Source organism: Ovis canadensis, chromosome 23 (genome assembly GCF_042477335.2).
Source record: "Ovis canadensis isolate MfBH-ARS-UI-01 breed Bighorn chromosome 23, ARS-UI_OviCan_v2, whole genome shotgun sequence".
In the NCBI taxonomy this organism is placed as follows: Eukaryota; Metazoa; Chordata; class Mammalia; order Artiodactyla; family Bovidae; genus Ovis; species Ovis canadensis.
Window position 1 is genome coordinate 43,423,252 of NC_091267.1, and position 17,773 is coordinate 43,441,024.

The 17,773-nt window shown below is 40.7% G+C and overlaps 1 protein-coding gene across 3 annotated transcripts in view; it reads left to right on the forward strand.

Moving 5' to 3' along the window:
* Window positions 1-17,773, forward strand: part of CHST9 (carbohydrate sulfotransferase 9) — a 284,501-nt gene that overhangs the window by 119,140 nt on the left and 147,588 nt on the right. For all 3 annotated transcript variants that reach the window (XM_069569317.1, XM_069569318.1, XM_069569319.1), the window contains exon 3: window positions 12,069-12,107. In XM_069569317.1, the coding sequence (XP_069425418.1) occupies window positions 12,069-12,107 (39 nt within the window). The remainder of the gene's footprint in view (window positions 1-12,068; window positions 12,108-17,773) is intronic.

Genomic DNA, 17,773 nt, shown 5'->3' on the forward strand with positions numbered 1-17,773 from the left:
ACAATAGGTCTTTGTTGTTTTTTGACTTTCTGGTCTTTACAGTGGCGCCTCTGTTCCTGCCCTATAGTATAGTACTTAAAATAGTACTATTTGTACAATTTCTTTAGGCATTATTGAAGGATAGTATTTGCCTACCTAACTACAGAGACCTTTGAATCTTGGAAAAGTCAAGTTGCTTGTTCAAGATCTTACTGTTTGTTTCAAGGAGTAAGTTCTGGCAGTGTTGTTCAGCTACTATATCATGTCCAACTCTTTGCAACACCATGAACTGCAGCACACCAGGTTTCCCTGTCCTTTACCATCTCCCAGAGTTTGCTCAGACTCATGTTCATTGAGTCTATCTCATCCTCTGTTCCCATCTTCTTCCCTTGCCCTCAGTCTTTCCCAGCATCAGGGTCTTTTCCACTGAGTCGGCTCCTCCCATCAGGTGGCCAAAGTATTGGAGCTTCCGCATCAGCCCTTCCAGTGAACACTCAAAGTTGATTTCCTTTAGGACTGACTGGTTTGATCTCGTTGCAGTCCAAAGGATTCTCAAGAGTCTTCTCCGACACCACAATTTGAAAGCATCAGCTCTTCAGTGCTCAGCATTTTGTATGGTCCAACTCTCACAACCATACATGAGTATTGGTAAAACTATAGCTTTGACTAGATGGACCGTTATCAGCAAAGTGATGTCTTTGCTTTTAATATGCTGTCTAGGTTTGTCATAGCTTTTCTTCCAAGGAGGAAGTATCTTTTAATTCCATGGCTGCAGTCACTATCCGCAGTGATTTTGGAGCCCAAGAAGATAAAATATGTCACTGTTTCCACGTTTTTGCCATGATCTTAGTTTTTTGAATGTTTAGTTTCAAGTTCTTTTTCATTCTTCTCTTACCCTCATCAAGAGGCTCTTCAGTTCCTCTTTGCTTTCTGCCATTAGAGTGGTATCGTCTGCTTATCTCTGGCATTGAGATCCTCTGGTTTCTAGAAAAGCTCTCCCTTTCTATTTAGGTCACATTAGACCGCTGACTGTTCCATAACTGCTGGTCAATACCAGATGTGGGCAGGGATTTGGACCACACACCCTGGGCTCTAATATCATGTCATCTGAGCTTGCAACTGGGGAGAGTCTTGCCATGTCAGTGTGTGTTTCATCAAACCAGTTTGTATTTGGAAAGAGTTACAACATGAGGAGGAGAGAAGAGGAATTCACCAAAGTAAAAGGCTATTTCTCACTTAGAAATTCTAAGGGAGAGCAAGAGAGACGGAAGAGATGGTAAAAATATCAAGAAACTCTCCAAGGCTGAACTTTATAGTATTTGTGTAAACAAAACCACTGACCTTGAGAATATTTAGAAATATTGTATGTTACCAGGGAACACCTGACATGGAACATTCATAAAGAGAAGCACCTGGCAACACGTTACATTGCTGTTTCCCAGGAAGTGAAGTGAGAACCTTATACATGTGATTGCGTTATGCCCTCAAAACATTTGGGGTTGTTATTAAAGTATATTTAATTTAAATATAAATTAATTTATGTTATTATTAAATTTTTGTTTAATCACAATTACCCTAAGTAGGAACTAGTATTAACCCCATTTCCAGATAAATACAATTTAAAGAGGATAAATAAATCACATTGATTAAGCAGAAGAGCCCTTCACCATTCTACCGACCTGCCCCAAATTGGAGAAGGCAATGGCAACCCACTCCAGTACCCTTGCCTGGAAAATCCCAAGGACAGAGGAACCTGGTAGGCTGCAGTCCATGGGGTCGCTAAGAGTCGGACACAACTGAGCGACTTCACTTTCACTTTTCACTTTCACGCATTGGAGAAGGAAATGGCAACCCACTCCAATATTCTTGCCTGGAGAATCCCAGGGATGGGGGAGCCTGGTGGGCTGCCATCTATGGGGTCGCACAGAGTCGGGACACGACTGAAGCGACTTAGCAGCAGCAGCCCCAAATTACTTATATTGCTCAGAAAAAGTGCAAATCTCTGGGTTCAGAGTCTAATCATGCTAGTCACTAACTGGAATCTTGAGACTGTTTCAAAAAATATTCTGAGACTCTTTCTCCACTGGAAAATGGAAGTGATTTTCATCTACTCCACGAATTGCCGAGTGAGAAATTGGTATGCAGTGAGGGAAGCTTGATGAGATTCCATGACAGACTTCATTACACACTAATGGAAGAAGCTAGAAGAAAAAGTATGTTTGGAGATTAGTCTATGTCTGATTGTAAAATTACAGGATGTCTGTCACGTGTGTTTGTGTGTGTGTGTTGATCACTCAGTCATGTCCAAGTCATGTCTTTGCAATCCCACGGACTGTAGCCCTCCAGGCTCCTCTGTCCATGGACTTCCCCAGGCGAGAATACTGGAATGAGTTGTCAGTTCGTTCTCCATTATGTCACATATGTGTAATGCATTGTATGTATGTATATGCATGAAGTGAACATTACTCAGTTGGGTCTGACTCTTTGCAACCTCATGGACGGTAGCCTGCCAGTCCCCTGTGTCCATGGATTCTCCAGGCCAGAATACTCGAGTGGGAGGCCATTCCCTTCTCCAGGGCATCTTCCCAACTCAGGGATCGAACCCAGGTCTCCCACATTGCAGGCAGATTCTTTACCATGTGAGTCACCAGGGAAGCCCCCAATATATATATGCATGCACACACACATATATATGTGTATATCTACTATTTTTATAAGTGAGAAATCTGTATTCAGGTCAAGAAGCAACAGTTAGAACTGGACATGGAACAACAGACTGGTTCCAAATCAGGAAAGGAGTACGTCAAGGCTGTATATTGTCACCCTGCTTATTTAACTTATATGCAGAGTACGTCATGAGAAATGCTGGGCTGGATGAAGCACAAGCTGGAATCAAGATTGCTGGGAGAAATATCAGTAATGCAGATATACAGATAACACCACCCTTATGGCAGAAAGCAAAGAAGAACTGAAGAGCCGTTTGATGAAAGTGAAAGAGGAGAGTGAAAAAGTTGGCTTAAAACTCAACATTCAGAAAACTGAGATCATGGCATCTGGTCTCATCACATCATGGCAAATAGATGGGGAAACAATGGAAACAGTGAGAGACTTTATTTTGGGCGGGGGGGAGCTCCAAAATCACTGCAGATGGTGACTGCAGCCATGAAATTAAAAGACGCTTACTCCTTGGAAGGAAAGTTATGACCAACCTAGAGAGCATATTAAAAAGCAGAGACATTACTTTGCCAAGAAATGTCAGTCTAGTCAAAGGTATGATTTTTCCAGTGGTCATGTATGGATGTGAGAGTTGGACTATAAAGAAAGCTGAGCACTGAAGAATTGATGCTTTTGAACTGTGGTGTTGGAGAAGACTCCTGAGAGTCCCTTGGACTGCAAGGAGATAAAACCAGTCAATCCTAAAGGAAATCAGTCCTGAATATTCACTGGATGGCCTGATGCTGAAGCTGAAGCTCCAGTACTTTGGCCACCTGATGGGAAGAACTGACTCATTGGAAAAGACCCTTATGCTGGGAAAGATTGAAGGTGGGAGGAGAAGGGGACGACAGAAGATGAGATGGTTGGATGGCATCATCGACTCAATGGACATGAGTTTGAGTAAGCTCCAGGAGTTGGTGATGGACAGGGAGGCCTGGCGTGCTGCAATCCATGGGGTCACAAAGAGTCGGACATGACTGAGCGGCTGAACTGAAAACATACATGGGCTTCTCTGGTGGCTCAGACAGTAAAGACTCTGCCTGCAATGTGGGAGACCCGAATTCGATCCTTGAGTCGAGAGATTCATACAACTATATGTGTGCACAAAATTTTCTCTTCAGTAAAAGTGACATGAGATACTGAGATGTGATACAAATGCCCTGCTCATTATTGGTGAGACATCATTGGATTGCCACATATGTACCTGTGGTTTTACAAAAGATGAGAAGCAATCACCTCAATCTTGGAAGTAGTTCTATACTTCAGCACTGAAATGTAATATATAAATGGATATATATTATATATTTAATATTTTCCCATGACGTCATATAACACCAAGCCTAAAATAGAGTGCCAAATTCATAGTAGGTACTAAATAAATTGGAAAAGACCCTGATGCTGGGAGAAATTCCAGGCATGAGGAGAAGGGGATGACAGAGGATGAGATAGTTGGATGGCATCACTGACTCAGTCAGTGGGCATGAGTTTGAGCAGACTCTGGGCGATGGTGAGGGACAAGGAAGCCTGGCATGCTACAGTTCATTGGGTTGCAAGGAGTCAGACAAAACTTACCGATGGAACAACAACAACTAAATAAATACTAATCTACTAAAAAAAAGTTCAGAATCTGAAGGTCTTTCTGACATTCTGCTCCTGAAATACTATGATCAGGTACTTAGCAGTTAAAATAAGCAGTTCATTCATTCAAGCAAACAATTTGATAAATAATAGGCAGCTAGTTTTTTAAGTCTATACAAATATTTTTTAAAATAATTTATTTAAGCTAACTTTCAAACCTAGAGACTGATTAAGTACAGCTTATGGATCAGTATTGCACTCCTTACTCCTCCCTACCTTTTCACCCCAACTATTTTTGTTCTCTCATTATTTGTTTGCCACTAGTATGTCAGCGATTTGGCAAAGTTATTTAAGAAATTTCTACCATGTTTTCTTACCTGAGAATAGGTTTAAAAATCATAATACATAATTATGTATTTGTAAACATAATAAAATATTCATAATACATAATACAAGCCTCATAATACTGTGAAGATAAAATAATTAACATGTATAATGTGCTGATAACAGCAGTGAGCACATAGATACTGTTTAATAAACATTAGCTACTGTTATTAGCATGATTACAATAATAGAACTCTGTTAATACCACTTAGAAAAATAATGGAAGTAAAATTCAAATTGTTTCTGCTTTCAGTTGAAATGTAAGAGATAGGTAGGTAGAAATAGATAGATAGTATATCGATAAACAGATAGTGTTTATCTTCTCCTTTTCCAGTACGGTGTGTGTGTATATACACATCTTGTACACATACCGTACTGGAAAAAGGAGGAGAAAACAGAAAAGAACAAGTTTTGGGGAAATCCTCTATGATTTGTTCCCAGGGTTAACATAGCCATAGGTACCAGTGGTTAAGATAAGAAGTCAATCCATCTAACACCAAAGTCAGCGTTTATTTCACTATATCATGCCGTTTCCTCTGGGAAGAGATTGACGAAGAAAATCTTGCATTTAGGTGAATTTTATATATTCATGTTCCAAAGATAAGCCAGAATTTTTGGAATACTAATATCCAAAACAACAGTAATTTTTTTTAGAGATATTGATAAAGGTATTTTTTTCTCCCATTACCCAAGTACATATTCTGTAGATTACTTTTCTCATAAGTCTTTCATTAAGATAGCTAAACATGGCAATAGTGGTGACCTGGGGTTTAGGTTATCTCTGCAAATCAACTAGCACTGTAACCTAGTAACCCCACCTCTCCCGGAGGCATCCAAAGCGAGTAAATCTTAAAGCCCCTTCTCTAAAGTAAACAAAATTAAAACCCTACCTCCTTCCACTTTTCCTAAGAAGTAAAAAAGTACTACAGATTCTCATTATCTAGAAATATTGCCAGCATTTTTCCATTAAAAGCTAAGTGAAACAAAACGGTATTAAAAAAGAATTCGTAAGAGTTCACATTATATTATCTGGTAGCTGTGCTACTCTCCCTGCCCTTTCTACTCTTTTTTTTTTTTAATGAGTAGCATGTGCACAGTAATTTTCCTTGTCATGATTCTATGCCTCCTTCATAGTGCATTTTGCCAAAGAAACATCGGACATAAATGAACATTCTCAGGTATCCTAGCAACAGGATGTGATTAATAATACCTCTCAGAGCAGGGCAGATAAAATGCCTGTGAGTGAATGCACACTCAGAATTGGCGACTGAGAAATTGGTGTGCAGTAGGGAAGCTTGATAAGATTTTATGACAGACTTTTACACACCAATGGAAGCAGGTAGAAGAAAGGGCATATTGTGGAGATGAGACTATGTCTGGTTGTAAAATTACAAGATGTGTCACAGGTACATATATGTAATGCCTTATACGTATGCGTACATATTGCCATACATTGCATATGTATGTGCATTTGTGTACATATATATACATGTATACCCACTATTTGTGTATATGCATACACACAAATACCTATGTATATATGCACATTTTCTTTTCATTAGAAGTGACATAAGATTCTGAGTTGTGATACAAATGCCCTGTTCATTATTGGTGAGTCATCACTGGCTAGGCATTTACGTGCATGTTGTTTGAAAACACCAGAAACCATTACTTCAATTAAGGAACTACTTCCGTAATGAAGTACTGAAATGTGCTACAAGTGGGTATATACTTAATGTTTCTCCTTGAAACCTTATCAACACCATGTCTAAAACAGCTTTTAAAAATATCGACTCAGTTTATATAAATAAATCATCATGAGATGTGACATTTTAATTTCAACTAAATATATTTTCTCAGAAAAAAGTTAGACCCTTCAAATTCCATTTTTATGAGATTACCGTCCATTTTGGTTCCTCACAGGTGAAGTCCTATATCCAGTTTAAGATAGAAGTAAGGTGGGCACAATACTTTAATGTTTTGTTCTTCAAGTAGAATCTCTGGTACAATAAAGCACAACTAGGGCAAAATGCATGTTCATTATTCTGAAAGCCTCTCTTAATGTATCACCTACTTTTCTAACGTAATAGTTTTCTAGGTTGTCAGTTGTAATGTAAATACTTGGTAAAAGCTCTGTGCTTGGTTATACTTGCACTCAGTGTTAGCAGCACTGAAATTGACTTTGTATTCTTTAGCATTTAAGGAGGGTTGGGATTTTAAACAACTCTGTCCACTCAATCCCAAGCATCTGTGCTCCAGGCACCGTGAGGCATGAGGAGACAGAGAGAGGCATGCATATACCTCTTATCCTAAAGTCAAGTTGGGAAATAAACATGCAACTGATTATAAACCAAACACTGGAGTTAGTGCTGTAGCAAAGGAACAAATGAAAGGCTAAAGTGAAAGTGAAAGTTGCTCAGTCGTGTCCAACTCTTTGCAGCCCCATGGACTGTATGGTTTTTCCAGGCCCAATTACTGGAGTGGGTAGCCTTTCCCCTACTCCAGGGGATCTTCCCAACCCAGGGATCGAACCAGGGTCTCCTGCATTGCAGGCTGTTTGTTTACCAACTGAGCTATGAGGGAAGCCAAAGGCTAAAGGAGCATAGAAAGAAGGGCAATTAATTCTGCAGGGGATGGGAAACTGGGGGGAGTGACACAAAGCCAGAGACAGCACAGAAGGGCCTGCATCTGAGCTAAGCTCTGAAGGATGAATAGAGTTTTGATGGGCAAGAAGGACATTATCGGATATTCCAGGAAGTAGAAACATGCACAGGGAGCTGGAGGGGGAGGTCCAATTCCTGGTATATTGGTCAGTATTCTGTACGGTGTTTCAGGGGTTGTAGCAGAAGGTAGGTCATGACCAAGCCTTCCAGGGTCATCAGTTTCATATGAGAGAATGTGTATTTTAATCTTTAACAGGGATCGGACCACAAAGGATGGAAAAACCATCCATAAAACTGATGAAATCAGTTGGGAACCTATAGAAAATAACCCCAGGAAGAATTATCAAGTTTATGCACCAGGTCAGTGGCAGTGAGAAAGGAGAGGTTAGCTCTGAAAGGCCCTGTAGAGAGAACAGAATGGTCTGAGGGTGAGTGAATGGCAGGAGCTGATGAATCTTAGGTTTTATGTCTGGTTGCCTGAGCAGGATAGCACAAAAGATAAGCAGTTTTGGAGGGGAATATAATGATTTAAGTTAAGGACTTTTGTGAAGTAGAAAATGCAGATATAGATATTTCCAGTAGACCTAACACCTAGGTAGATTTTGGAGCTAAAGATGTAGGTCTCAGCATCATCTCTTTCCAATGATGGTGAACACCAGTGATGGTGAACACTGAGAAATAAAATTACCCATACAGAGCAAGATAAAGAGACTTAAAAAGAAACCTAGAAGGTTATCTACAGTTAGGTGGTATAATCTCTGTGTCTCTTGAGAAATATAAGATTGTCTTATTTATCCAGTGTTTATTTTTCTAATGTGAAGTTTAGTGTATATGTAACTAAGAACAGAAATCTGTTTCCTATACCAGAACTAATACCATAATAAAACTAATACATAACATTTATATAGAATGCCACAGTTTACAGACCCCTTTCATATCACATAAGGGCAGAGAACTGTTTGAGATCTCTGAAAAATTGTTATCAGCAATGCCTTCCAGCCTCACTTCTGAAATCTTGAATGCCAGTATTTTGTAAAAATCCTCCATTTCTTGCTGGCTCTGCATATGAAATTACTTCATCCTCACAACATTCCAGATAAGCAGGCTCTGATCTCTACTTTACAAATGAGAAAGGCAGGGAGACTGATTGATCTGCAAAAATTAACATCCTTGAATGCATATTCCCTGTGGCTCAGTCGATAAAGAGTCTGTCTGCAATGCAGGAGACCCAGGTTCAATTCCTGGGTCAGGAAGATCCCCTGGAGAAGGAAATGGCAACCCACTCCAATATTTTTGCCTGGAGAATTCCATGGAGAGGAGCCTGGTGGACTATAGTCCATGGGGTAACAAAGAGTCAGACACAATGGAGTGACTAACACACACACACGCATATTCTATTAAATGATAAATTAACCCAAACTTTCATACTAAAATTACCCCATACATAACTACTAATTAGTTGTGTATTACTGAATGACAATTTACCCAATACTTAGCAGTTGAGAACAGCAGCAGACATTTTTCATGTCACAGTTTCTGTGGGGAACTCTGGAGTGACTGATTGGGTGGTTCTGAGTCAGGGTCTCCCATGAAGTTGCAGTCAAGATGTGCTGAGCTGCAACCATGTGAAGGTTTGACTGGGGCTGCAGAAGGGGCTGCTCATTAGCCTGGCAAGTTGATGAAGACTGCTGGCAGGAGGCCTCAGTTTCTCATTGGCCGTTCCGGAGGCCTTAATTCTTCATTGGCTATTAGCTAGAGGCCTCAATTGCACATTGGCTGTTCTGGAGTTCTCCGTTTCTCATTGGCTATTGACAGAAGGTCTCAGTAATATTGACAGGAGGAATCAGTTTTTTGCCCCATGGGTCTCTCCTTAGGAAGAGTGTCTTCTTAACATATTATCTGGTTTCTCTCCAAGGAAGTAATCTGAGAGAGAACAAAATGGAAGCCATAATGTTTTTTGAGGTACAGCCTTGGAAATCACATTATTTCTGTAAAATCCTACTGGTTCTACAAGTCAATCTGATTCAGTGTGGGAGCAGACAACACAAGGATACAAATGCCTGGAGAAGGGAAGATCATCGGATCACCTTTGAGACTGTCTACCATAACCCATTTTTTACCTTCAGTACTTTCATTGTGAGCCTTCAGGATTTATGACTCATACAAGTTAAAGACTCTCAAAGGAAAATAGTTTTTAATGTTTTTTTTAATTATTTTTTTAATAATTCAGGACTTGAATAACATTTTTGTAAAAATTCAGGAAAATGTTTGAGGCCCTTAGTATACAAAAATTTATAATCAAAAGTGCATAGTGGCTTGCCCAATAAAATTCTTGAATGAGGAGATACCCCATCACACTTGGTAATGAATGAAACCTTTAAATGTGCTATTCATGCCATTTATCTATTTGATTCATTGAAACAAATTGCATCAAACAAGTCCTCTGAAAATCACTCAAATGAATAGAACATGAAATTAATCAAGATGCCAGTTAAATAAATTCTCCCCTTTGGGCAGCTACACAAGGGAAGGCTTATATGTTTTCCACCTTATAGTTTAAAGGCCTTGTAGGAAGTTTACATGCAGCTTCCATAACCTCTCAGTAACCAGCTCCATCTGTGAAAAGTTAATAACTAACAAGAAAGTGATGGCTAGAAGGGTAGCCTTTACTTACCCATCACAGAATCAAGGCTCTCACCTCAGCAGGGGTGTTTACACACACCATTGCCCTGGTGCCAACCTTCTGACCTAAGCTCATAAACATGCTAAAGTATCTCAGAAACCTGACTTAACTCCTGCTCAAACTATCGCCCCATCTCACTCATGTTTGGCAAGTATCGTGGACAAGTCATTTCCTCCTCGGCCTCATCTTCCTCATCACCCACTACCCTATAGACCTTCAAGGCCTCTTGTGTTCCCCACCCTCTCTCTGCTAAAACTTCTCTCTCACAGTCTAGCAACAACCTCGTGAACTCAGCTGCTTTGGACGCTGTTGGTAGCCCCACTCCATACTTCCTAAAACTTTATTTGTGGCACCTGACTTTGTTTGGTTGGTCTCGTGGAGCTCTGCTTCCTCTGTCTTCTCGTCATCCTCCATCACGAAGCACAAATCGCGTTTTTTGCTTCTTGGTCCCTGTCTTCAGTCTGGCCCCCTGTTCTGTCTGCCTGTGTATTTCTATTTCCCCTTCCAGCTCTAGCCACCTTCTTAAAGATGGCCATTTTCTATGTCTGTATTTTCAATTCCAACTGCCCTCCCAAGTTCCAAGTCCCTGTAGCACTTCACACTCATTAAGCCTAAAACTGAACTCATCATTCCCATGTCCCTATCATGTTTACCGTTTCCCTGAATTGCATCACCACACCCAGAGACACCTAGATAGCCATTCATTTTGACCTTCCCGTTTCCCTTGCACTTCACAGTTTGTAAATCCCTGGGCCCTGTGAGCTCTGCCTTCCTGCCGTCTCCTCTCTGCATCCATCACTTCCCTCCTCTCTACCCCCACTGACATACTCAACCTCTTGCCCAACTTCTCAGATAGCCCTTCTCCTATGCAAAACTCTGTTCATTTGAGTTCTTCAGGCAAGTCCTAAAGGTGACCCTTCTTGCTCAAGTAGCCCTGTCCTACAAAACCCATAGGTCTTCCCAGGTGGCACTTGTAGTAAAGGATCTGCCTGCCAATGGGATTTCAGACAGTAAAGAGTCCACCTGCAATACGGAGACCCTGTTTTGATCCCTGGGTCAGCAAGATCCCCTGAAGAAGGAAATGGCAACCCACTCTAGTATTCTTGCCTGGAAAATCCCACGGATGGAGGAACCTGGTGGGCTACAGTCCATAGGGTCACAAAGAGTCAGACACAACTGAGTGACTTCACTTTCACTTTGCCATTGTAGGAGACGTAAGAAACACATGCTCAGTGCCTGGGTTGGGAAGGTCACCTGGAGGAAGGCATGGCAACCCACTCCAGTATTCTTGCCTGGAGAATCCCAGGGACAGAGGAACCCCGCTGGCTACAGTCCATAAGGTCACAGAGTCAAACACGAATGAAGTGACGTAGCATGCGTGTATGCATGCACAGAACCCGTACTATTTCTTTGGTCAAGAATCAATCGTTTCCTGATTTAAAATTCCCCAAATTACATATGTCTTCAAGGTTCAAATCAAATACTGTTTTCTCCATAACTTCATGGGCACCCCTTTATTTCTTAAAACTAATCATTTCACCCTCTAATATTTTAAACATTTATACCATGGACAGAGGAGCCTGGTGGGCTACAGTCCACAGCATTGCAGAGTCAGACATGACTGAGCAACTGAGCACACGCACGCACGCACATACCCTTTGAGGGCGCATCTTGTTTCATGTTGTATTGTCTGTCCTTTATCTTCCCAAGTAGGTCATAGAGGGCACGGGCTTATCTTAGTTACATGTTTACCCCCACATGGAACATGGGGATTTATTCTATGGGTGGCTTTTGCACCCTTAATTTTACTCGAGTAAATGGCTCTAACAAGATTTTTTTTTAACCCAGCAGCATATTTAATGCATATTCATTAATTTTTGACTTTTGTAAATTGATTTGAAAATATTGTTCAGCCCTTTCCTCTGTGCCCGTCATCTCGGGAAAAATGTTGAACATGGCTAACCTAGTGACTGTGTCTGGAAATTGTGATAAACTGGGCTTCTGTCTTAGCTACATCATTTTCTCATGGCTGCATATTGCAACTGATCTGCCACTTCTTATTGCAGGGAGAGTAGAGAAGAGAAGAGAACAAAGAGCAACTTCAGGTAAGATGTTGACTAATTGGCCTCAGCTTTATATCATGTTTTTACTTCCACCTTGAAAAAAAACACAACCGATTTGCATTACAGTATTCAAAAACTCACCTTAAAAATGTAGTAGTTTATAAATCTAGACTTGATTGACTTTGAATTAAGGAAAATAAATGAACACATTTTGCTTTTTCACTTTCACATAAGCCATGTCCCTTTCATCCTACCTTTCTATTCAAATGAAAATGAGATGGCATGTTATTCAATTTTTCCATGATTACCTATTTAAAAAGTAAGTGTTGCAACCACCAACTTCAAAATGTGAAGGTTGTAACTGTTGACAACTGTTTCATTTCCTTAAATATCTGTGAACCTTAATTATTTTTCTTGAAGCCATTTATGTAGTTGGTGTTTTTCAGGATGGTGTCAATTACTTAAGCAAGAAGAGTCTTTACATTTTGGCAGAATTTTAAGATTTCTCCACTTCTAAACCCTAATATATATGCAGAAGTGAATGGTGCTTTGGCACAGTGCCATTGCACATAGTAGGGGCCAATATTTGTTATCTGATACAGAAATACATTTTGACATTTCCATAATTTCATCACTAGGCTTTTGGCTTAAAGTCACGTATGGTAAGATAACGTTTCATTTGCCAGGTAAATATTTGCATAAGGGCAACCTTCCAGTTCCCAGTGCCCTAAAATTGTCAGTATTCACAGAGAATTCTAATTTGGCATATGTACCCATGCCCACCACCCATCCTAAGACTTTTTAACCTTCATTTTTTTTAAATTGAGTGTTTTTTATTTTTATTTATTATTTGTTTTTTGGCCACATCTTGCCACATGTGGGATCTTAGTTCCTTGACCAGAAATCGAACCCTTGCACGCTACAGTGGAAGCATGGAGTCCTAAGCACTGGACTAACGGGGAATTCCCACCTCCCTTGCTAAGTATTCACCAACATGTTGCTCCCAAATACTGTCTTCTTTCAGCTTCCTTTCCTTTTTTTTTTTTTTTTTTCTTTCTGATCTGGTAATGATGTGTTAACATTATGCATGTTTGCAAACAATGGAGTCAACAGAAAGCAAAATTTGTGTTAATCCAAGACCAAAAATGTTAGTCTAAGCCCCTGTCTCTTTTCTCCTTCCCATTGTTAGTGTTCATCTCAGACATGATTTCTCTCTTAAATGTTATTGTTTGCCTTCTCCCCGTGGCTCTTTTAAAACCTTATCATGAATGCAAAAAAAAAAAAAAAAAGTGAAGTCAAGAAAGTGTCTGGTGTCCTCACAGATGTGATCACCTCCATTATTGCTCCTTGGGGGAAAATTGTTTATACTGTTTCTGAACTGCTATTGCTATGATCCTGTAGGTATGGGCTTAAAGAAACTTTATTGTTGAGATGAAAGCTAAATTGGGCAAAGTGTTAAACCAGATGCCTCTTTAAGTCCCCTGCATGCTTGTGGATTCTAATATGCTGTGTGCCCAAGGTGACACAAAGGACTAGCAACAGAGACAAGAACTCAGATTTCTTCATTCCTTGTTCTTCCCAGAGTCCCAACCTCCTAAGCTTTCTTTCCAAGTCAAAATGCAATCATTTCAATAAAGTGTTAGGTTTCTTGCTTAATAAAATATTTTTCAACAATTAAAAAGTCTTTTTAAGGCAAACACTGATCACCAGGGTTCTGAGGAAACTCCCTGCATTAATGGAGCTAACTTGCCTCAACTGATCTGCAGCTTGTCACTATGTTCTATTTCTATGGGAAAACACAAGAAACTTTCTATGAGAAAGTGAAGTCAAGGATAACTGACACACAGCTCAAATTATTGGGGAAAATTTTTTGGCTCCTCATCATTTCAAAGAACACAAATCCTGCCCTCAGGAAATCTGCATTCGTAAAGACAGTCTGAGTTTTCAAAACTGAGACATAACCATTGCCAATGTGACCATAAGTATAAGCATGTTCAGTTTGTGGTTTTTGTCTAAATGTCTGCATCTTTATAAAGCAGGTGCGTGAGATACCAATAACATCATAGGCATCCCTGCTTCTTGCTTCCTGCCTGGATTTCTTTGTATTCATTATCTTTCATTCTGCTCAGATTCTATGTCCTGCCTGCCGAATTAGACAATACACCCTTTTGCTTGGGGCTTCCCTGGTGGCTCAAAATGGCAATCAGTTCCAGCACTCTTGCCTGGAAAATCCCGGAGACGGAGGAGCCTGATAGTTCATGGGGTCACAAAGAGTCAGACACGACTGAGTGACTTCACTTTCACTTTCACTTTCCCTGGTTGCTCAGACTATAAAGAATCTGCCTGCAATGTGGGAGACTTGGGTTCAATCCCTGGGTTGGGAAGACCCCCTGGAGGGGGGCTTGGCAACCCACCCCAGTATTCTTGTCTGGAGAATTCCATGGACAGAGGAGCCTGGTCCATGGGATCACAAAGAGTTGGACATGACTGAACAGCTAAGTACAATCCAGCACCCTTTTGCTTATAGTGGGTCCATCTCCCAGCTGTAGGAGAAAGAATTTAGAAGAATAAATATGGTAGAGAAAAATAGGGAGTTCCAGGACCCTCAGTTTTGAGTGGCTGGTAATGGTAGTGGTTTAGTCACTAAGTTGTCTGACTCTTCAACCCCTTGGACTATAGCTCACCAGGTTCCTCTGTCGGTGGGGTTTCCAAGGCAGGAAAGAAAGAAAGTGAAAGTGAAGTCAGTCAGTCGTGTCCGACTCTTTGTGACCCCATGGACTGTAGCCCACCAGACTCTTCCGTCCATGGAATTCTGAATACTGGAGTGGGTTGCCATTTCCTCCTCCAGGGAATCTTCCTGACCCAGGGATCCAGTCTGTGTCACATGCACTGCAGGTGGTCTCCTGCACTGCAGCTGGATTCTTTACCTCTAAGCCAGCAGGGAAGCCCTACTGAGTGAGGAAGGTTGGCTGCTGCTGCTGCTAAGTCACGTCAGTCGTGTCCGACTCTGTGCGACCCCATAGATGGCAGCCCACCAGGCTCCCCCGTCCCTGGGATTCTCCAGGCAAGAACACTGGAGTGGGTTGCCATTTCCTTCTCCAATGCATGAAAGTGAAGTTGCTTAGTCGTGTCTGACTCTTCGTGACCCCATGGACTGCACCCCACCAGGCTCCTCCATCCACGAGGTTTTCCAGGCAAGAGTACTGAAGTGGGTTGCAAATTCTTTGTTTAAAGAATCTTGCACTAAGATGAAAGTTACAGAGGTATGTTTCTACTCAAAAAGAGAAATAACTTCCTCACAAGGAAACTTCTCTAGGACTGGGAAGAATGAACTTATGAGAGTAACACTTTACAGAAGTTGGGCCATCACCTGCAAGGGATTCATTTTTATAATAGTTTTTTAAAAATTTTATTACTGGAGTATAATTGCTTTATGATATGGTATTAATTTCTGTTGTATTTGAGAGATGTTGATAAGAAATTCCTGAAAAGTTGGTTGGATCATTCCTAAGGTTCTCAATTTTGTGTCTGATACTACTTACCGTCAGTTTTTTAGTAAAATAGCTCTACAATCTGCATATGGATCAACACTAAAAAAATTCCTAAATGGCTCATATTTCATTGTATAACTGAATGAATTATGTTCCAAAGCTTGTTATTTTAGACTGAGTTGTTTAGTAAAGACAGTGAAATGAAATTATTCTATAGTCCATTTTCCAATGAGTCAACTCTTCGCATGAGGTGGCCAAAGTACTGGAGCTTCAGCTTTAGCATCATTCCTTCCAAAGAAATCCCAGGGTTGATCTCCTTCAGAAAGGACTGGTTGGATCTCCTTGTAGTCCAAGGGACTCTCAAGAGTCTTCTCCAACACCACAGTTCAAACGCATCAATTCTTTGGCACTCTGCCTTCTTCACTGTCCAACTCTCACATCCATACATGACCACAGGAAAAACCATAGCCTTGACTAGACGGACCTTGGTCGGCAAAGTAATGTCTCTGCTTTTGAATATGCTATCTAGGTTGGTCATAACTTTTCTTCCAAGGAGTAGGCGTCTTTCAATTTCATGGCTGCAGTCACCATCTGCAGTGATTTTGGAGCCCAAAAAAATAAAGTCTGACACTGTTTCTACTGTTTCCCCAACTATTTCCCATGAAGTGATGGGGGAGGGATTGGGGGCAGGAGGAGAGGGGACGACCCAGGATGAGATGGCTGGATGCCATCACGGACTTGATGGATGTGAGTCTAAGTGAACTCCGGGAGATGGTGATGGACAGGGAGGCCTGGCGTGCTGCGATTCATGGGGTCACAAAGAGTCGGACACGACTGAGCGACTGACCTGAACTGAACTGATAGTCCATTTAGCTTCTTGTGGGAGAAAGTTGTTTGTATCCTGATTGGAACCCTGGCTATAGTTTCAAGTATGATGCTCTTTTTGATAAACCAGGAATGAGTCACAAGAGAGTATGGATAACCTGATACCATTTTTCAAAAGTTATAATAAGCTTAGCCATTTTCAAAAGATAATTCAAAACATATGTATCTTGACATTGAATTTGGAAACCCATGTCGAATTCATAAAATGTGGCCAGCAACATCAAAGCTAAATTTAGCTGTTTGGGTTGGTAAAGAATATTAAAAATATATGGAGGTAAAATGGTAAATGAAAAATGCCAGGAGGCAAGTTCCCAAGATCAACAATTATCTATTTGTCCTGACCAAAAAAATAGAAAAAAATAACCAGCTATGTTCCATAGATTTCTACATAAAAACTCTGGAGTGTGAAGTTACTTTTCTCTTAGGAGGAAAAAAAAATCCCTTTTGAGGTTAGGAATTCTTGTTTTTTAAAAGGCAACAACAAAAATACAAAGAAGAATTCTTGCAGAGAAAAGTGCTTCATAAATTATTGTTTAGAAAAAGAGATATTAAAAGGCTTACTAAGCTAGACTATCAAGAGACACCATCTGTTAAATAGATATTATCCCAGTTTTTCCAAAAAGGAGAATACTTTCAAATTCAGCTAAGTATTAAGTAAAGAATAGTCCTAATGGAGGGCTTCCCTGGTGGCCCAGACGGTAAAGCCTCTGCCTACAGTGCAGGAGACCCAGGTTCGATCCTTGGGTTGGGAAGATCCCCTGGAGAAGGAAATGGCAACCCACTCCAGTACTCCTGCCTGGAAAATTCCGTGGACTGAGGAGCCTGGTAGGCTACAGTCCATGGGGTCTCAAAGAGTCGGACCCAACTGAGCGACTTCACTTTCTAATGGACCAGAGAATGGAGTTATCAGTAGGGATGATAATGAATGTTTCAAAATGACTTTGCATTCTTTTCATTTAAGATGGTGGTGTTGTTAAGTCGCTGAGTAGTGTCTGATTCTTTATGACCTCAAGAATACTTGAGAGGGTGCCATTTCCTTTTCCAGGGTGTCTTCTCAATCCAGGGATCAAACTCATGTCTCCTACATTGGCAGCTGGATTCTTTACCATACAACCTTGACATAATCCTTTTCTGATTTGGAACCAGTCTGTTGTTCCAGGTCCAGTTCTAACTGTTGCTTCTTGACCTGCATACAGATTTCTCAGGAGGCAGGTAAGGTAGTCTAGTATTCCCATCTCTTGAAGAATTTCCCACAGTTTGTTGTGATCCACACAGTTAAAGGCTTTGGTGTAGTCAATAAAGCAAATGTTTTAGTAGATGTTTTTCTGGGAC